This window comes from Chenopodium album, chromosome 23, assembly GCF_948465745.1.
Source record: "Chenopodium album chromosome 23, dcCheAlbu1.1, whole genome shotgun sequence".
Taxonomy (NCBI): domain Eukaryota; kingdom Viridiplantae; phylum Streptophyta; class Magnoliopsida; order Caryophyllales; family Amaranthaceae; genus Chenopodium; species Chenopodium album.
Window position 1 is genome coordinate 4,062,909 of NC_137856.1, and position 22,374 is coordinate 4,085,282.

General features: G+C 35.9%; 1 protein-coding gene and 1 pseudogene across 1 annotated transcript; both read left to right on the plus strand.

Moving 5' to 3' along the window:
• The first annotated feature begins 303 nt into the window (after nt 1–303).
• Nucleotides 304–9,020, plus strand: LOC145606868 (uncharacterized). Its single transcript, XM_081662712.1, has 6 exons — nt 304–1,161; nt 1,315–1,986; nt 2,172–3,474; nt 3,571–4,827; nt 4,958–6,259; nt 6,368–9,020. The coding sequence occupies exons 1-6, from the start codon at nt 304–306 to the stop codon at nt 8,455–8,457; spliced, it is 7,482 nt and encodes a 2,493-aa protein (XP_081518838.1). The 3' UTR covers nt 8,458–9,020.
• Nucleotides 9,021–16,010: 6,990 nt separating this feature from the next.
• On the plus strand, nt 16,011–18,913 carry LOC145608589 (putative receptor-like protein kinase At1g80870 pseudogene; annotated as a pseudogene).
• The last annotated feature ends 3,461 nt before the right edge of the window (nt 18,914–22,374 follow it).

Consider the following 22,374-nt stretch of genomic DNA (forward strand, 5'->3'; position numbering starts at 1 on the left):
ATTAATTAACAACACATCTAATGAAAGAATGATTGGTCTACTAAAATAAATCCAATCTTTTTCAACCTAATCACATTGAATACCTCTAATTTTATTTCTTTCCAAATTACACCAGTCCATAAATTCACTTTTTCCCACCAGATACAAATAAATCAGCTATAATTTCAGATATTACATTCACACCCATACAAGATATCACTGATTTTTAGAAATAATCCAAGATATACCAAAAAAGGGGGGAAATAAAGAAAGTTGAAAATTTCATCAGATTCCGCTAATCACGATATTCCCATTAACAAAGATATGGCTATCAGAACATTCTCAGCACAAGAAAGTTATAGAGGAGGGATAGAACCAAGAAAGAAACTGAAAAAGGTGAGGTCAGTTAAGGTTGCAAACCTGGATAGGTTGAGGTTATCAATGAGAAGGGAGAAATCTCGGTTTAATCGCGGTGTTGTAGCTTCATCAGATGATGCTACTGTCACATCAGGATCATCTTCTGCTGCCATTTCTGGTACATCGTCTCCGAATTATATGAAGGCAACAACTAGCTATAGTGCCAGAATAGGGTCAGTGCAAGCAATTTCAGGTAATCTGCGGTCTAATTCTGCTGGCAGCAGCGATAATAGAAGTTCATCAGCAAAGTCCGCCTCGAAATTGAGCAAGGTCTCAGTACAAGATTTCTCTGATCCTGCAGGTGTAAATAAAATAAAAGCAGAGAAAAGCTTGAAGAGGGTACCTAGTTTAAAGCAATCCAAGAAGATGTCTAGTAAAAAATCAATGAAAATACGGTCCAGATATTCGCAGTTCCCAGATGTTGGCATCAATTCAGATGAAATTCTGGACTTTAGCATCCTGGGAGATCAGAATAACACAGACATCATTGGTGGAGGAATGGAAATTAACCCAGAATGCCTAAATGTCAGTGCTTCTCGTGGTCAGGATAGCATTGGCAAGACGGGAATAAAACAAAAGGGAATCTTAGAACGATCGAGATCGAGAAGGATGATAAGACTCAAGAGCATAAAATCATCAAGGACAAGGCAGAGGCCACAATCCAGACTCAGTGGTGGAGCAACAGAGCTAATCTCATATGAAGCAGAAGTATCCAATGCAGAACCACATTACATGAAGGGCACCAGGTCTCAGGAAAAAAGAAAGGTAGGTTATAATTTCACCATTTCATGTCTGATTTTGCATTTAGTATGTTAGTCACTTGGAAGAAACATTGAACAGCATGCGAGAAAAACAATAAAAATACATAGATAGTGAAGCTTTTGATGCTAAGACTGATAAATTGTTCTATTTTGCCAGAATTCTGACAAAGGTTTGACAAGAACATCTAGTTTAAGGCCTCTAAGGATCTTAGCAAAGATTCCAAGCCTAAGACCTAAAAGGAGTAAAGTAAGGAAAAGACCTCAGGCAACTCCACTGTCAGGAAAAGGTGTTGATCGTGCCACCTGTTCGTCCACTCTAAAGAGAACTGAAGTCCCAGGTGAAATTGAACTTCATTCAATGGGTCGAGAATCAGAGGGAACTTCTTCTTTCCATCTTTGTCCATACAGTTACTGCTCTATTCATGGTCACCGCCACCATACCCCCTCTCAACCTCTTACAGAATTCATTTCTGCGAAAAGGAAACTGTTCAGTAACCAGAAAGGTGAGAAGTCGGACAGCAAGTCCAGGGGAGAAGTGGAATATTATACAAGCTCCATTGAATCTGATCGGTCAAGGCAGATAGTATCCGCTGAAAGTTATGCACTTCAAGAAGTTATGAATGTCACAACAAACAATGCTTTGGAAGCAGAAGAGGATGGAATAGATTTTCTCATTAAAATCTATGCCAAACCCAGGAAAAAGTGGGCTACTGAAGATATCCTGAGCAAAGATGCTGAAGCACTAAATGGTTCCACTTATGACCAAATCAGTGTTTGGGACTACGATGGGAAACAAGCAGAAACACTCAGTGAGACATCAGAACCTGAGGTAAGCAACACAATCTAAATATGTGGAAAAAAATATTTATCCTAAATCAAAAGCAGTTAAGTCTTAAAATGAGATATATTACTCCAAGACAAAACATATAAGATCTGGTTTCCCCATCTAAAGACAGATTAAAAAGGAGAACATGCTTCTGCAATCAGTATTTTAATAAATTTGTCTTTTGCTAGGTAATACAAAGAGCATTGAATGATGATCAGCAAGAAAAATTTGAGATCTTCAAAGTATGCAATGTTGACTCAAATGACATAATACTGCAGCAACCTTTGGAATTATCTGACAATGGTTCAAAATCAGTGTCTGTCCTTAAGGAACTCGAACCAAGTACAGCAAAAGAAGAGCTTCAAAATTCCTCCAAGGATCCTTACCATTTGGCAAGTAAGGAATCTGCAGTCAGTCCAGGCGGTGATCTGATCAACATCTTTTCTGATAAACAGAAGTACACAAGCATGTGGCAGCTGATCCATCAACAACTTCTTAGGGGAGAAGCATCAATGGACAATGTCCAGGAAGTCATTCAAGCAGATGAAAAAGAAAGTGGAGATGGAAACACTAGCCATGAAATGAGTAGCTTGGATCTAGAGCAGAGTAGATACAGCAACAATCTCAAGGAAGATGTCGATGACCAAGTTGCAGTGACAGAGAAGCTTGAATTACACCAGACTGCAGCCATAAACTTGGTACAAGAAGCACTTAATGCAATATTAGAGCATGATGCGGAGTCATATCATCAGCAGTCAAATCCAGTCCAAGAAATGGCTTACAGTTCTGTTACAGAGGAAATATCAACTCCTACAGCCTCTATTGAAGAAAATTACAGAGAAGATGGTGAAGTGGATGGTGGAGAGATGAGTTTAGGATCAGCAGAAAAGCAAAACAAAATAAAGCAAATGGGTAACAGAGTACTGCAAAGAGAACCAGATGAAAAGAAGATGTCAGGACGACAAATGTCCAATAGTTTCAGCAGGCTCAAAAAATTGTTTATGACTGCAAAATTCATCAAGGCAATGGAAAGACTGAAAAAGATCAACCCACGCAAACCACAATACTTAACTGCAGAACCAGCCTCAGAGAACGAGAGGATATATCTAAGGCATCTAAGCATGAATGAAAAAAAGAATACAGAAGAATGGATGCTTGATAATGCGCTTAGACAAGTAATATCAAGGCTGGATCCTGATCAGCAAAGAAGAGTGGCCCAACTTGTTGAAGCATTTGAAACAGTTACTCCAGAGCAGGAAGAGAACACCAACAGGCCTTATCCCACGATAAGTGTGCCTACTCCTGGCAGCAAAGTGGCCCATTCTGTGATAGATGAAGAGAAAAATAGATTTGTAGAATCCAAGCAAGATACTTCAGTATCTGATGAACAGGTTTTGCAAAAGAAAGATGATGGAGCGCTGGTATCTCAGAAAGATGTTCCTAAGGAAAAATATTCAAGGGAAGAGAATGAATATCAGGCAAACATACCAGGTATCTAAATCGATTTTGCATATAGAAGACATAAGCATGCTACACCACTACAACAATTATAATTTAGAAACATTTAACTTGTCTCATGTACTACAGGTGAAAATTTTCTGCAAGAAGCAGGTGTGACCAACGATTCAGATTCCAAATTTGTTGATGGAGGTGTGGGTATTGAAGATCCTATCACTACACTCAGGGATTCAGGTGTGGGTATTGAGGATCCTATCAATACACTCAGGGATTCATCCCAATTTCCTACCGGAGATTCTGAAGTCAGCCTGGCTGGTGATATGACCAGTATTTTCTTCAACAAACAACAGTATACTGGTATGTGGAACCTGATCTACCAACATGCTGTATCAAATGAAGCATCAGTTGATGAGAAGCAAAGACTCAACGGATATGATGAAGAAAACCAAAATGATACAATCAACTGTCGACAAATAACCGACAGAGACTCAATCCCAAGTAGCTTCAGCATGGATCAAAAGGAAGATGAAGAAAAAAAAAGTGCAGCTTCTGAAACCCCTGATGTTGAACAATCAGCTGCCATAAAGCTGGTAAAAGAAGCCCTCAGTGCAATTTTAAAACGCTATGAGCAGCCACCTCAATTACAGCCTATTCCAGACCATCTCACAGCTTCTGATGATGCTAGAGATCTATACATTTCAACTTCTACACCTTGCACAGAAGAAGATTCCATAGAAAGGGTAAAGAATGCGGAAAAGCATGCCGACATAGACCTAGAAGATAAGATGCAACACGTAGAAAATACTAGACTCCCGCCACAACAGCAAGTGGAATCTGATGAATTGAAGGCACCTCAGAGAAAAATTTCCAATAGCTTAAGTAAGCTGAAAAAAGCAATTGCAACCACCAGGTTCATAAAGGCAATGGAGAGGTTGACAAAGAGCAGTCCGCGTAGATCACAAAATCTGTGTCCAGATACAAGATCGGAGGAAGAAAGAATTTATCTGAGGCATCGAAGCATGGATGGAAGGAAAAAGGGTGAAGAATGGATGCTTGATTATGCACTTAGACAGGTAATCTCCAAGATGGATCCTGATCAGCAAAGAAGAGTGGCACTCATTGTAAAAGCATTTGAAACAGTGCACCCTGAACAGAGAGAGAAAAGCATAAGACGCTATCCTACAACAGGTGAAGCTGTCGGTGACCATGTATTTGCCAGCTCCACAAATGAAGTGAAAGAATGCTATCTCGAGTCTCAACAGAAAAGATTGAAATCAATTGAACCGATTCCTCTCATGCAAGATCATAGCATCCTACTACCTTCCAGAGAAGCTTTGCTGGAAAAAATTCCTCAGGAGCATCATGCTCAACAGACAAGCTTAGCAGGTAAGTGTAAATCAATTTTTGTTTGTAGGGAGCTCAAAGAACCAATTATGAAAGATAGTGAACATGCTGCAACATAAAATTATAGCTATTCTGACCATATCCATTGCTCAAAATGTGCCATGAAAAACAGATGACACATTTCTGCAAGAGACAATTGAGGCTGCAATATCAAAATCAACTTTGAAATTGTCTGAAGAAAGCTCAAGATTAAGTTCTAGGGTTGTCACACCTGAAGAACCAAATATCCGGGATGAAGAAATTGGGGAAGCTTTTGAACACTCTTCCCCGTTTCCAACTGCTAATTCTGAGGTCAGACCTGATGGAGATATGGCCAATATTCTCTTGGACAAACAAAAGTACACAAGTATGTGGAACTTGATACATCAACATGTCCTCTCAAATGAAGCAACAACGAACGGACAGCAGGAAGTCAATGAAGTTGATGAAGAGGAACGAGGTAATGATGCAAACACATGGCAAGCAATTAATGATCCAGATTCAATCAAGAGTAATCAATTGGAAAAATCCAAGGTAGATGAAGATAATTATAGTGCAGCCTTTGATCAGTCGGCTGCCATTAATCTGGTAAAGGAAGCAATCAATGCAATCCTACAATGCCATGAGCAGAAATCTAACCAACAGTCCTGTCAAGAACCTGGCAGAGCTGTTGATAATGCTAGAGAGCTTGGTGACACAACTGCTCTACATCCCACAAAAGATAATTCTGAAGAGAACAGAGTAGAAAAACACAGAAATTCAGAGCCAGAAAAAAAGTTGCATGAAGTAGAGAGCACAAGTGCCCCACTCCAAAAGCAAGCAGAATCATTTGAAGCGGGCAAAGACCAGAGAAAAATGTCAAAAAGCTTAAGCAAGCTAAAAAAAGCTATTGTTACTGCCAAATTCATCAAGGCAATGGAAAGACTTAGAAAGATCAACCCACGTAAACCACGACATCTGCCTCCAGAGGTGGCCTCAGAAGAAGAAAGAGTTTATCTAAGGCATTCAAGCATCAAGGGAAGGAAAAATGATGAAGAATGGATGCTTGATTATGCACTTAGAAAGGTTCTTTGTAGCCTAGCTCCTGATCAGCAGAGAAAAGTGGCATCACTTGTAGAAGCATTTGAAACAGTCCACCCAGAGCAAAAAAGCATTAGATATCGAACGAAATCTGAGTGGGACAATGCTACTGGATCAGGAAGCACGACAGACCAAAAACGAATTCCTAAGTCTAAGTATTACAATACCATGCCTAATAATGACACCATTCCTCCAATGCGACATGATGAATTAGATAAGATTGGCAAAGATGCTACATTCGAAAAAAGTGTGCAAGATCATAGCATGAAGTTCTCAAACCAGAGGATGGAGTCCCACAAAATTAGTGATTCAGATTACTCCAATTTGCACAGTCACCATCAAGCCAACTCAAAAGGTAAAGCTATGCTAATATCCTATAAATTGCATCTATGTCCTTGTATATGATAATATCAAGCTAGACAGTGGCACAAATTCTCATTTATTCATATTGTGTGTTTCACAGGATCTCCAGTCAGTGACCCATTGCGCATAAAAACAGAGAAAAAAGAGATGGGTGCAAATTCCATTCATGAAGCATATCAACATGCCAATGATTTTGAGCTGGAATGCAAGGTTAACAAAAACAAAGGCATTTTATATGACAAGCAGAAGAACTCCGGTATGTGGCATCTGATATATCAACATGTCAAATCCGCTAGTGTCACAGAAGCTGGCAACAGGCCGTCTGAGAGACTGACCGGAGAGGATCAGGTGAACAGGAGTGGCACATCATCTGACGCGGATACTGATGCTGATACTGATGATAGTGATGCAAGCAGCGTAACAAGTGAGCTTACTGAGAGTGATGCCATTAAGCTAGTAAAAGAGGCCATCAATGATATCCTTAATGTGCCACAAGACGTCGAAGATGAACTAACTCCAAGCAATAGAACTACTTCAGAAGGTCAAAGCATAGAAGTAGAAGAAAATCCAAAGAAAAGTCTATCCAGGGGCTACAGCAAGCTGAGAAAAATTATCATCTGCAACAAATTCATCAAGGCGATGGAAAAGACCCGGAATTTCTACCCACAAACTGGTCGAGCCTTAAATTCTGGTTCAGAACCTAGAAACAGTCATCTGAAGAATTGTGCAGTAGGTGAGAGAAAAGGGATGGATGAGTGGATGCTTGATAATGTATTGCAGAAAGTTATTGCTGGACTTGCTCCAGTACAACAAAAAAGAGTATCCTTGTTGGTTAAAGCCTTTGAAAAAGTCAACCCAGATCCAGAAGAGAGGGCAAAAAGACTCAGTTACACAAAAACAGAATTTCCTGATACTAGTTCCTCAGAAGGGAATACAAACGAAATTGAGAAAGCAGTACCATCAGATTCTTCACAGAACTCAGAACTTCCTGGTGGCATTCACCTCAAGCTAGATAGATCACCAAATTCCAGCCCAGAAGTAGTCACAGAAAGGGTTCTACAAGAATCCTGCAAAGACGGAAGTCCTGGCTTGACTGGAGAATGCGTGTTGAATGGACAAAGTTTTAATGCAGCAACATCTGATGTGATCAGTAATCTCTCAGAAACTAATAGGGACCTGACAGAAATTGATGCTACAGATGCACCAGGTGTTTCGCTGGAGGAAAGGAAAAATTCTAAGGATGAAGCAGGTGCGCAGGTTGAGGAGAAAACTTTGCTTGAAGAACAAGAGGTTGAGAATACAGAATTGACGTCTAAATTTGCAAAGAAGCCTCCACAACCAGAAGATTTGGAAGATGAGTGGAATTACAGCGCACAAAATAGTAGGTCCTTAGAAAAGCCTACAGGGCTATGGGGCCTAATACTGCAGCATGTCTCAGTTGATATGTTGGAGAAAAATGAAGCCCCAAAAACAATTGAAATTGATGCAAATGTACAGGTGGGCAGCAGTAGCACTCAGGTTTCAGATAGCAAAACAGATGATTCTTCTCAGCTTTCATCGAGAATCAAAAGTTGCAGGGATATGGGTGTTCAAACTCCGGCAAGCTTTGAGTTTGAAGAAAATGAAGCAATTAAGCTGGTAGAGGAAGCAGTAGAAGAAATCCTTCTTGTCCAGGACCAGATTTGTGATACGGAATCAATAACCAGTGGCACAACTTCAGAGAAAGGAGTCTACAGTGAAAACAATGGAGAAGTCAGTGATCCCTCGCTTGTTGCCAAAGAAATTGCAGGTATTGCAACATCACTTCCTACTGATGCAACTCCAGAAGAAATGAAAACATCACCAGAAGAAAATGTAACTAGCAGCTATAGCACACTTTCCAAAGTTGTAATGTGTAGAAGATTCGTCAAGGCAATGAACAAAATGCGGAAACTTAAAGCACTGCATGGTCAAGACCTTTCTCAGCCACCTCAATCGCAAGGAGAAGGTACCCCTTCTTTGCGACAAATTTCAACCAGGGACAAGGCAAGTTGGGAGGAAGGGATGCTTGATAATGCACTGCAGAAAGTTATAGGAAACCTTGCTCCTGCAAAGAAGCAACGAGTAGCGCTGCTTGTTCAAGCTTTTGAGACAGTTGGTTCACAGCCTGAACCAACAGACAGCTGGAGAGGTAAAGCATCAGTCTTATAAAAAGTAAATGTTCTAATCCTATGAAAAATTCTCAGACCATAGTAAGCTCTTTTGGTTCTTTTTTCTTGCCTTACATAATAGAGACTTCGGACATAGGATTCCCGAATTTGAAAATGCAAAGTAGCCAAACACCATTTAGTTTGACAAAAATCACCCCAGCCCCAACTGTGCAGGAAAATTGAGCAGATGATAGAATCCTAAATTGCAAGCTTGGAACAAAACTTCCTTGTCGAAGTTATCTCATCCAGTGCTCTATTAGACTTAGATATTTGAAGGCAAGGTTGCAGTATCTCTGAAATGAACATCCAAAATGGACATGATGCTCACATTTTTTGAGAAGATTTATATGAATTAGGTCTCTAGATTAATATAAGTAAGTTCTATAGTACATAAGTTTCATTCATAGGAATCAGTAGACTTGTATAGTTATATAACTTGGGTTTTGTCCATGACTGTTGGTTGGTGTTATTGCATTATGTAATTATTCAGCTAATAATGTGTATGTTGAGAGGACAATGTCATATACTTCGTGCATGAGTAGCAAAATCAACAGACCACCATGATACTATATGTAATTCTTCTCCCCAACCTGCACTATAAATAGGGGCTCATCTTTTTATGTGTCACATGTCTACATCACAATAGATCTAAACACTTGCCCAAGATGAATAACTTTGAAATGAAGACAAAAGAAAAAGCGAAAGACACGGGAGACAAAAGAGGAGAAAAACTTAACTATCTTGCTTAATAAACAAATTAAATGTCTCTCAAATGTTCATAACACAAGGAGAAGCTTACAAGCACTTCCAAACTACTCACTCAACCCAACAAAGAGTGCCCATACTATCAGTCTCAAAATCACTTAGTATGGATTTCTACTAGACAAGACCTTGAGGTTCTTGGTAGCTTCTTCAATGTGTTGTCTAGCAATATCTATTCTACCCACGCAACTAAAACAAGACAAGCTACAACCAATTCCATCAAAACTAACGAGAGTCTCATAAAGCATTTAACCATCTCCAGTTCCTTTACCCCACATGTTAAGGGAATACACATCGAGCCATTAATTACCACAATACCACATGCTCCAATTCGCGGACACAACCTTCATTACTTTAAGGCCACCTTAAATCACCCTTGCCAAAGCATACTAGTGAAGCCAAAATGTGGTAATGTTAAGTAAGTGACATTGCTCCTATAGCTTATCAACCAACATCTTGAAATACGATAAATTAATTAAGTTAACACAATGATCTATAGGTGTTGTTGAATTGGAGGCGTGTTACCTGAGTTATACCACGCCTCCATCGCCTATACAGTACACCAGTAGCTAATGTAAACCACATAATTTTTAATTTTTTAATTTCCCTTTCAGTTTCCTGGCCTATTATCACCTAACTCCAACTCTAAAATTTTGCACCTAATTAAAGCAGCAAAATCATGGCATTTTCAATAACAAACATTATCATTATTATCCGATTAACCAAAAATATATGAATAAAGTTTTCAGCTTAATCATCTTCATATTCATATCCCAGAATGTCATAATTTAGGAAGGTTACACAAAAAAAAAACAATGATGAAGACAAATTACAATTAAATTAGATGAATTATACAAAACCTAAACCCCAAAATTAAAATTAAAGGCGTAAAATTGATACAATAGAATTAATTAAACAAACAAATTCTATGTTCTTACCTACATATTGGTATGGAGGAGGAATCACTCATCTTCCTGAATTGGAGATTTACAGAAGTTGACGAAGAGAATTTGGCAATTAGCAATTTCTGGAATTTGATTGAAATTAAATAGTTACAAATGAAATACGATAATTTCTGATTTTAAATAAGTGATACGAGAAATACCTGGAAAAGAAATAGGGAATTGAAGAGAGCAATAGAGCGCAGAAATTAGGCGGGAAACTTGGTTGAATGAGAACTCATAGTTGAGTTACTTTGGTAGTTGTGGACTCGTGGAATGGGGCATTTGATATGTGAGAACGGGTACTGACGCGAATATGGATGCGAAACGGATACGGAAAAACGTTTACGATTATTTCAAAATAAGGGATACGGGTACGGATGTTAAAATTCATAAAATATACCTAAAAAAAAAAATTTGACTATATATTTGTCATTCTGTCCACTCATTAGATCATATAGTATCATATTAACAATGAGCTATATATAAAGGCACCCATATTATTTAACAATTACTTCGTACCTTATTTATCTTATTTTGCTTAAAATTTCTCATTAAATAAGTTGAGCAACCTATATCATAGTAGGATACGGTCTGAGACGTGTCGTCGTGTATCCCACGGGTGTCGTTGTCTGATACGGTGTCCGACACGGACACGGCAGTTGGATGAAGTGTCCATGTATCCTAGCCTCCTATGTGAGAATATGAGTTTGGGATTAGAGTGTGGGTTTGTGGGATGGAGAAATTTATTGATTGGTTTGGCGGTTAGGGTTTGGATATAATATTAATTGATTTTGGATTAAGCATGGTGTGCTAGCGTGTCTAGTATTTGGGTGGATCGTGTCTAAACAGACTAAGAAATAATTGTGTCATGTCGAGCTCATGCTGATTGTTTAGAACCGATGTGACCCACGTGCCTGTGAGCCCCTTTAATTATTTACATATTGATGTTAACTTGGTTTAAAATAAGTGGGTCAACTTTCTCATTTTCACTTCGTGTCAAATTTTGAAAATGATGTTCATGCACAATCCATGACCTACCTATGTAGATGTAATTATCCGTTACACTACATTCTCTCATCTCTTTAGCTGCGCTCTTTAGTCATATGAGCTAAATATGCTGCACATTAAATTTATGACAACGTTTAAAGATGTTTGTTTTTGTGTTTTTTTAAAAAAAAATAAAAATAAAGAAAATTAAAGATGGTTGTTCGCTTAACCCTATCAAGCAATTCGAGCTACCCATCTGACCCAAATAATGTGGATTGCTTTATAGTGATCCAAACGGTAGCACAACTTCAAAGCCGGCTAGCCACATACTAGACAATATATATATATATATATATATATATATATATATATATATATATATATATATATATATATATATATATATATATATATATATATATATATATATAAATTTTCAAAAAAAAAAAAAATGACATACATATAAATTGATACTACTATTATTCTTCCACGGCCAAAAAAATAATGAAATTTAGTCAAAATAATTAAATCAATAATTAACAAATAAATTGAGCGTGCTAAATCATTTCCTATGAATATCAGAATATGTATTAGAAATAATTCATCCATATCATTTCATTCCGTATCACAATAATATTAAGCAAGTTGAGATTTGCCTAAACTTTATCTCTTTTGATAGAATTTAATCATCCACGCCCAAAACAAATAAAAAAATAATGAAATATAGTCAAAATAAATAAATCAATAATCAATAATACATAAATAGTATGAATATGTGATTATAGATATTCTCAAAGTATGTGTATAAAATAAAATCTTATATCTATTATGTGTTTGAGTCCTATTAAAAAAAAAAAAATAAATAAATAAGTCATATTCCTATAACACCTCAATTTTTTTTTTTTTTTGAAACCCATAATCTCTCTTATTATATCTAATATATATATATATATATATATATACATACATATATATATATATACATACATATACATATATATATATATACACATATATATATAAAGGGGAGTTTTTTCCCGAGTTTTTAGAGAGCCACGCATGATCAAATTTTCTTAGTGTGCCACGCAGGATTATAAATCTTAGAATTAGCCAATTAAATGAGAGATTATTATAATCTTGTATAATTAAATAATTCAAATGTCATGTAAGACGAATGAGATTTCTAAATTTAAATTAATTATAAATAAAATATTATCTTTAGATATTTGGAATTTAATCTAAATATATAACTAATTTTAGCACATAAATTAAAAAAAAAAAAAAATTCAAACAAACACGGGTTTCATCTAGTTTTATATATACATGTATGTATAAGAAAATAATAGTTCTTCAAAAGAATCCCTAAAACTCTCATATTTAGAGAAAAGAGAAGGATGGTAGGATCATCAACAACAAATTTAGAGAGCGAGTCATCATTATGCGATATTGAGCTAACCATAGAGTCGTGTCAATCCCTAAAACTAACTCTCATATTGGAGTCGGATGCTCAGTCTTGTCATCCGGTTCAAGCCTATGTCGTAGTATGGATTGACCCTTCTAAGAAGATTATACAAGAATTGACGAGCAACATTGGAATATATTATGTTGCGGTTGGAATGATGAGCAAAGATAAGCTAATTGGTAAGGCTTGGTTGGATATAACTTTACCCTATAAACATAATGATATTACTAAGCTAGAGGAATCAAGGCATGATATGTGTACAAACTATGGCGTCCATGTAACAAAACTGGAATTATTAAGGCCCGCTCTCTTATTACCCACTATCCATGCCCACCACCACAAAAAGTTCAGAATGTCAAATTAACTTTGAGGAAACAATTTGTTACTTGGAATTTGTAAACAAATTCTTACGAACCAGACTACACAATTTATTAGTATTATTATTATTATTGTTATTATTATGTAACATAGGTTTTTTTTTTTTTTTTTTTTTTTTAATTATTTTATAGGAATATGTTACATAGTTTTTAGTTCAATTTTTTTTCCAGTGTTTACCAATGATAACAATAAACTACTACTACAAAAAAATTTTCTCGCCTAATTCTAATACGGATAGTCTAATAAAGGAGTTTAGCAACATAACATAAAATTATAAATTATTTGTATTTGTATCTCCAATACTTTTATATTGCCCAGCCATATAGCCTGACTTGATTTTTTCGGATTTGATAGGAATCATATTCATGTTCATTTACAACCCATAGTCCCAAGGTATACTAAAATGAAATTGACAAAATAATTTCATTCTTTTGTTTCTTCTATTTGTTACATTTGAAACTATTTTCAAATCTTTGGACATATTCCAATATTGGATAGATCTATCCTCAAAAAAGTTATTATTCCAGCAATTTTCCTACCTCGACTTAATTCATTATTTTATAAATTGAATCCGCAATCAACATGACCTTTTAAAGCACGATCAACACTTAACTTTTGTGTTGGATGTAATTTTTAATTTTCTATAAGATAGAGTAAAAAAGATTGATAACGCACAAGCAGTTTTCTTAAAAATATATTCATAAATCATGATATGTAAATAATAAAAAGGACCGTGGAGAAATATAAATCGAATTGACTTGACTCACCTAAATATTATCGAGTTGTCAAATGGCTTTTTTTTTCTTTTCTTTTGGTTCATCTTCTCCCATACAAATATTAAAGCAATGGCAATATTTAGTTTTACTTCTTTTATTTTATCTTGATTGCAAGTTTGAACTATTATACTCCTCTTTAATCGAACCAGTCTCATCAATTATACCTTCTAATATATCATTTTTTATGATGATGCTGAATATTAACGACTTTATGCATTTAAAAGCATACATTCTTTTTTATGAAAGAAAAAAGCATACATTCTAAATGTAATACTCTAATTTTTGTTTTTAAAAACGAAATAAGTAATTTAATTGCAATATCGCAATAATTGTAAAATAAAAAAATTAAAAATAAAAATTGTTAATGTAGCATCACCATAATCACGCTCTATGTCGGGTTTTAATTTAAACTATAGATTGCTAAAAGTCTTTATCTTCAATTAGTCAAAAGCATCTTTACATCCCACTTGGTCTCCCCTTCCGTCTCTTTCTCTCTTATCTATGCATCCATTTCATCATTACTCAATTAAAATCCCTCAAATAGCTTTCAATTTGCAATCATAATTAGTTTTTATTAAATATAATTATACTTGTTAAGTCCAAATTTTGCATCATTAGAGGGGAATAATGGGTAAGATTAGCTTGATTAATTACTAATGATTTAGCTACTTATTTTTATAATGTTGGCTATTCCATGATTTAAATATTTTGTGGCTAGGTTGTTGGCATGGTGATGATTTTTTTAAACATATTAAAACACACCAAAACATAGATCCAAATAATGATAGAAAATCTCTTTCATTTAATTTTTTGGATAATTTATCTTATATTTTGAAAGAGCCACAAAGGCAAGTGATGAGAATAGATCCTATAATCTCTTAAAACCAAGAGAAAAGCTCTAAAAATTTAAGCTATCCTTCACTCTCACTTCATTAACCTTCTAAATTTAGCAAGCATTAATATAAATGGTCACATACTCACAAAAATACTTGTGTAAATAATGGTTTGGTTATCACATATATACAAGAATAATTTTATTTAATAACTTATAAAAAAATAGTCACTAAGAAACTTCTTTTATATCTAGCTTTGTATGAAATCAATTCATAAAACAAAATGCAATGCCTCAAATCAAGTCAAATCTTATACAACAAATAAACCTCATCGATATTGAATTATGTTTTATTTCGGGTTTAGTTTAATCTTTTAAAAAAAGAATATGATGACTACTTCAATTATATATTGTAATTTTTAAAAAATTTCTTAGCTTGTTAAGTTTAATCTTTTAAATATAGCAAGATGACTTCATCAATATTAGCGTTACACATTTCCTCGAACAAATACGAAGTAGTAAATATTGATGGCATCACCCTATCAAAAGTCAATCATCACCTGATTAATTATTGACAAGATTACGCGTAACCATTGTTAAATTAGTCCATCCCATACTCTCATGGTAGATTGAGCATATCATATCAAATGTTTCCTTCTTTCTTTACAAGTTTGATAATCAAAGGTTTCGTTATATATCTGTATCTGCTGGGAGGCAAATTGAGTAGCACGTGAACTAGATTGCTAATGTCGATCATTTAGCTTGTGATAATAATCACATTATTGGTTTTAATGACTCTTTTACTTTATTTCTTCTAATGCATTAAGAATTCTCTTCGTAAGGAGGGGATCTTAATATTTATTAGCATTTTTTCTTTACAATTCACAAAACACTTTTGCACAATCAAAGTCCGAATAGAAAATCAGCTGATACCCACAACTAACTACTAATTGCAAATAAGGACATCATAATAAAACCCGAATTTAATATGGAGTATTAGTTAGAAAAACTCATAAAATCCCATTAGTGCAAAAATATGGTAAAAGTTCAATCAAATCGAAAAATTAGATCAATATCAAAAAGTTTTTCCAACACATATCCAATGAGTAATAAAACCAATTACCATGAAGCATGAATATTTCCTATCAAAAAAGCATACAAAAACAAAAATTCAATCATCAAATAACTTGAAAAAACATAAAAATTCTTAATCATCCAACTGTAAAGCATACCCAAAATTTCCTTGGATACAGAGTTCAATGAGTATTCACAGGAATTACCAAAACTTTATCTTATAATTTTCCCCCTTCATTATTCAAATATCTTTTTTTTAGGAATGTGAATATACCACCCTCCTTTATTAAAAAGCAATTTCACAATCTAGACAAAATTATCACTTTCTTGGACCCCCACCACCCAAAAAAATGAACTCTTATTTTACTCTTTTTCAACATGAAATCTGCAAAATACCCAGCAATCCAAACACAAATATAGAAAAAGTTTGTAACTTTGATTTTTGTATCATCCTAAAATCAATATAACTAGCTATTGCATGCTTCAATTGGGTCATTTTCATCATTCAACACTCTGCACACCAAGTGTTTGTTGAAATGTCAATGAGAGATTGATCATATTTTTTATAGGTAAGTAATATTTGCCAACTTTTAGCTTATTTTAAACTTTCCCACCTCCATTAATGCTGTTGTATAGCCATTGTTTGAATTTATATCTTGTATATTCTTGTTGATTTATGCTCCATTGATGCATATTTATCTTTTGGGTCAAAACTTTGCTACTCAAAAAGCTCTTTTTTTTTTTTTTTTTCCTGACCAAATCAAAATTAGAGTTTCCCCCTCTTTTTTCAATCACATATTGAGTGATCTTCGTGGACGACCACAATAGATAAATTTGGTTCATGCAGCTGACCCCATTTTTCCGAGATTAATAATCCTTTTGGCATTGCATTGTTGTTGTTGTTGTGTGTATTGGACTCAATTTTTTTAGCTTGACATTGCTAAGCAAATAATGCCTTCAAGACCCATTTCACCAGATCAAAAACTTACTTCAAATACAAGATCTAAAGTAGTTCTTCTGGCAATAACAATCTCAGCAGCAGCAATTTTTTTGATGACTATAGTATACATCCTATACCATTTATGGGATACCTTATTTCGTCGTTCAAGAACCAACCCATTTGACTCAGCTCCTACTTTGAAGCTTCAAAAGTTTAGTTACAAAGAGCTGAAATCAGCTACAAATAAGTTCAACCCAGATAACTCCATTGGCAAGGGAGGTTTCGGTACGGTTTTTCGAGGGATTTTAAAGGATGGAAAGTCTGTGGCAATCAAGAAACTTGATGCTGCATCTTCTTTACAAGCTGAGAGGGAGTTTCAAAGTGAGCTTACTATACTTGGTTCCATTAGATCACCTCATATTGTATCATTGTTGGGGTATTGTATTGAGAAGAATAAGAGGGTTTTGGTGTATGAGTATATGCCTAATCGTAGTGTTCAAGACTTGTTATTTAGTGATGTGAATGTGAGTTTAGGGTGCATGAATTGGGAGAGGAGGTTTCAGATTATTCAGGATGTGGTTAGAGCACTTGAGTTTTTGCATAATGAGTGTGACCCTCCTGTGATTCATGGTGATATTAAGCCTAGTAATGTGTTGCTTGATTGGGACTTTAAGGCAAAGATATCGGATTTTGGGTTGTCGAGGGTGAAGGTGGAGGATGAAGTTGGGATTGATTTGTTTAGTCAGGAATTGGGTAAGAGTCAAGAATTGTGGAAGAGTCAAGATCTTTCTGGGAATTTGAATGGAGAAACCACTCCTACAATTGGAACTCCTCCAATTGAAGGTCATTGTAGTAGTGGCGAGGTTGATTTTGCTTTGGCTTTGCAAGCATCTAGCTCATCTAAGCATGCCAAGGGATCCCATAACACGAATGGATTGAATAGTGCCAATTCATTGAGCTATAACTGTAGTAGCAAAGCCAGTCCGAAAGGGAAAGAAGTTTTGGTGGAAGATATTGTTGGCTCATATGATCCAGATTTTTCTAGTGTTGAGCATAGTAAAGAGCTTGGTGTGGATGATGCCGGAGAGGGAAAACAATGGGGGAAAGATTGGTGGTGGAAACAGGATGATAGTAGTGAAGTGTGCAGCAAAGATTATGTTAATGAATGGATTGGCACCCAAGTTTGTGGTTCAACGAATCGGGATTGGGAGAGTATGAGCTCGCCTATGGAATTTAACTTAGGCTATTCACCTCAGCTGGATAAATTAGAAGAAGAGAAGGAAGAGCTTGGTTGCCCTGATGTGAAGGGGTTTGAGCCAAAGGACAAAAGCATTCAGAAGAACAAACCTAGGAAAATGCAAGATTGGTGGAGACAAGAGAAACTTGATGAATTGAGCAAAAAAGGAAGTAAGCGAAAGAGTCTTGAGAGCAAGATGCGAAAAAGAATCAGAGTGCCACATTTTGGCTTAGGTCGACAATTTTGCATCTTCAACAGAAGAAGTTTAAAGGAGCATAACCAGGAAGATAACAGCCTAAAGCACGAGTTTAGTTTCAAGAAGGTATGGAAGAAAAAGCATTCACGTTCAATGGGAAGTGAGTTGAGTGGAGAATTATTCAGTAGGGAGTTGAGCAGTACAACTAGTATGAGAGGCACTTTATGCTATATAGCCCCAGAATATGGAGGATGTGGTTACTTGATGGAGAAGGGTGATATATACAGCTTAGGTGTTCTTGTGCTAGTGATAATTTCTGGTAGAAGGCCATTGCATGTTTTGAATTCACCTATGGAGTTTGAGAAAGCAAACTTGATAAGCTGGTGTAGGCATTTAGCTCAAGTTGGAAATGTTTTAGAGCTTGTAGACGAGAGACTGAAAGATGCATACAACAAGGAGCAGGTGACATTGTGTATTAATTTGGCCTTGGCTTGTTTGCAAAGATTGCCAGAATTGCGTCCAGAAATTGGAGATATTGTTAGGATTTTGGGAGGGGAAATGGATCTCCCGCCATTACCATTTGAGTTTTCTCCCTCCCCACCTTCTAAATTTTACAGCAGGTCGAGGAGAAGACAATCAGAGTAACTTCTTAATCTTAATTCATCATGTATCTATGGCGCATTTAAAATAAACAGGTGAAAGAATCATCAGTAGGAGGAAATGGCTTGCTGTTGGAAATAATTCCTTTGTATTGAATACTGAATAGTGTAAGTTTAATTAGATGTACATTTTATTTACATTTTCCCTTCCTGTTAGCTTAGAGAAATTGTACATGCAAAGCTAGAAACATGATTTTCGATTTTCCTTAATTTGGTGCCATTGTGCCAAGAATCTTGAACTCGGAATTGGAAAGGCTTCATGTTTGATATGCAGTTGCCATATCTCCAAACTGGAAACCTTCAACTTTATTCACAAAAAAATACTTGAAATGGTGACCTGAATTCCTTTACAAGCATACTGTGCCATAGATACCTTTGTTGCAACTTAAATTATGTTATCTGAAATCTTTTTTTGCTCATACCAGTACTTATCTAGTACCCCTGTATTCCAGGGACGGGTATAAATCCCAACTTTTGGCAACAGAAAACCTGACCTTAGTTTTGGGACATCCGTACATCCCTAATCGGTATATGTTACATTAGTTTTGGGAAATCCCTGATTGGTAGATGTTAACTTAGATCAAGGACGGAAGGAGTATTGGCAATACTTTGGCATGGCGTTCAGATTCCTACATAAACGGCGATATGTCGTTCTCCAAGTCTATTGGCTACTACACCTATTACCCACTCTTGTTCAAACAATGGTATGTACAATTTTAACACTTGTTCATATTTGTAATAATAGAAGCATCATCTAGTCTTGATTGTTCTTTCATCACAGGTTCCGGGCAGAGTGCAATAATTTTGCTGTGAGTGTCAGAGATAAAATGTGGGAGGAATCTCAGTGACAAACTGGCAGGTGTGAAACTCTGAGCTTTCCAGAAATGATGTTTGACTGTTGAATACCAATTGCCATATCATATGAAGCATTATTGTTTCTTGGATTGTATAGTTTTTTACAGTTGGAATAAAATAATTGAAAACTTGTCTGCTAGTTCTGGAGTAATTTACCCTTTGCTGTACTTTGCATGATGCCCATGATATAAAAAGCGGGTGAATTATTCTTTGAAATTGCAATTTAATCTGATCTAATTTCCCCTTCAATCTTCTTTATTGGATCTTAATGAGTCTGATCAGCTCAGATGTGGTTGATTGTAGCTTTTATGGGATTTAAGACTATCTTCAGGAGTTATATTTCTTGGTACTTGGTAGGCGTGTAAGACGAAGACTCTTAGTTGGTGTTTATGCATTTAAGAGGAAACAAATGCACTAGGATTTTGAGTTTAGACCACAAATTAACATTAAAAATGCACGTAATGTTAATAATTATAGAGTGGGACAGTGGTCCACACCTACTCAGACTTGACTAGAAGTGTTGGACATGAGTATGTGTCTAAGTGTGTAAAACAACCATTTTATGAAAGTTTTGCCTAATTTTAGCCCATATGAAATGTGTTCAATGAGTTTCATACCATTGTCTGGGTGTGGAGTATATCCGTTAAGTCGGAGTGACATAGTTTTACACTTGGAGGTGTAGAGAGGGTTACTTTGGATCGGATTTAGTCTGGGTTAGGTCATGTACAATCTGATCAATCTCAGCTGTATTGTCTATTAGCTTATTATGATTAATTAATCCACATTAATAGGCTATATTAATTCTTCTTTAATTCGAGTTAGGTCGGGTAATTTAGGTGTGCTTGCCAGCTCTAGTCAGTAGTCAGTACACAAAGTCCACCAAGGCATTAAGAGCTGAATTATTATTCTTAGTTTGCTTCTTTGAGTGTAGTTTGTGGAGGATTCATGTTTGGTTCTGCATCTGTAAACTCCTCATTGATCGAATATCAGTGGAGAAAATAAATCTGCCCCTACTGAAACAGGTCCAAATAAGTAAGACTGGACCACAAATTAGCATGTTTTAATAGGACAAGTAGAAACAGAATAAGTGGAAAGTGGTAGGTTAGATCAAATTCAAGATAGAATTTGACATTGCAGATGTGGTGTTGTAAGTTTCAGATGAAATTCTAAGTCATGCACTCATGCGTCCGTTTCGTAGTTGAATTTCTGTATGATAAAGTGGTCATGTAGCTGTCAGGATAGAACCTATACTTCATTTTTGTTTCAGATGTGCACAACTATGAAAGCAACTTCTTTGTGTGTCAGCATCACGAGGAACATGAAGGATCAACAATTAAAAATAGTGGTTTTTGTGTACAATAACAACCTATGTTACTCGGACTCAGGTACTCGTGTCGAACGTGAGTATATGTCCAAGTGTCTGACTTGACTGTTTTTGTAAAACAATTCCTTGATTTTGGCTCGAGTTGAAGTGTCCTTGTTGATGTCTAAATGTCGAGGATCATAGTATTCGGGGTAAAATGAAGAGCGAGTAACATACAAAACAAGCCCAATATAGCCTCAACCTGCTTGATGGACCAACAACATGAGTTTCTCTGAGTCTATTAAGCCTTACACATGGACTGATCTACTAGAGCACCTAGCCTATGACGGTATGACCAATCAGATTTTGGTTAAGCCATGGCCAGAGTTGACCTGCCACCTGGAGTGAACCACAGAGCCATTACACTACCGCGTTACATGCCTGATTTTTGTAGATTTGGGGCTTTTGGGCTTTTGGGCTGAGTGGAGCCCAGCCTGAACTCGGCCTGGAGTCCTGGACTAGAGAAATAATGAAATGTTGCTGACCCTCGGAAGAATATACTGAAGGATGACATAAAGTTGTTTACAATTTAGCCTCTTTTCTGTGCTTGCCTCAGCCCTAAATTATATCCAATACTCAGAGAACCATTCACATGGCACTGTAAATAAGTATGCCTTTGTTAAAATGCAAAAAGCTCATATGAACTCATATGGTATATATGTAAAAGCTCTTTCTATATATATTCCAAATTTCCCATCAACATCCCTCAAAAACTGTTGCTATACTAGTATACTACTAATAATCTATGTTACTTGGACTCAGATGAAGTGTCAAATTAGACACGGGTGGTCGGGTGTCCAAGTATCGGACTCGCCTATTTTCTTGAAAAAAGTTGTGTTTTTAGTTAAAAATGAAGTGTCCAAGTGTCGGTGTCCGACACGTGTCGTGTCGACACGGACATGTGAGGTAAATGAAGAGTCGAGTAACATAGCTAATAATGATACTTCTTCTGACACAGGATCTGTATCATATACTATATGGCATTTCCTAATCTATCTTCTACTTCTTTTGCCCTATATTAATTCTCACTTTGATAGTGTAATTATTTGAACTACTAAAATTACAACTAACTCCGAACAAAAGGAGTACGTACAAATCATGGAATATGGACAATGATATGATATTTGTAAGCTGTGTTTACAGTCAAATCAAAATATTCATGTGTTTATTATAACTGATTTTATAAAATTGGAAATATTAGTTGTATTAACAGGTAAGTTGTAATTTTGGCAGATATACTTGAGCAATTAAGCATAACTGTAAGACTTCAGTTTAAAAATCCATCACTAAGTATGGCTGTTGGGGCTAACTTCATCATTTCATCGTTTCCCATCTGGCTCAGCCGTGAAAAGCTAGTTAGATGACTTGGATCTTGTTTCGCAGACTCATATTGTCCAGCAGATCAGATCATAGCCTCCTCAAAGTTTTTCCTAGCTTCGCCATGAATCTGGTT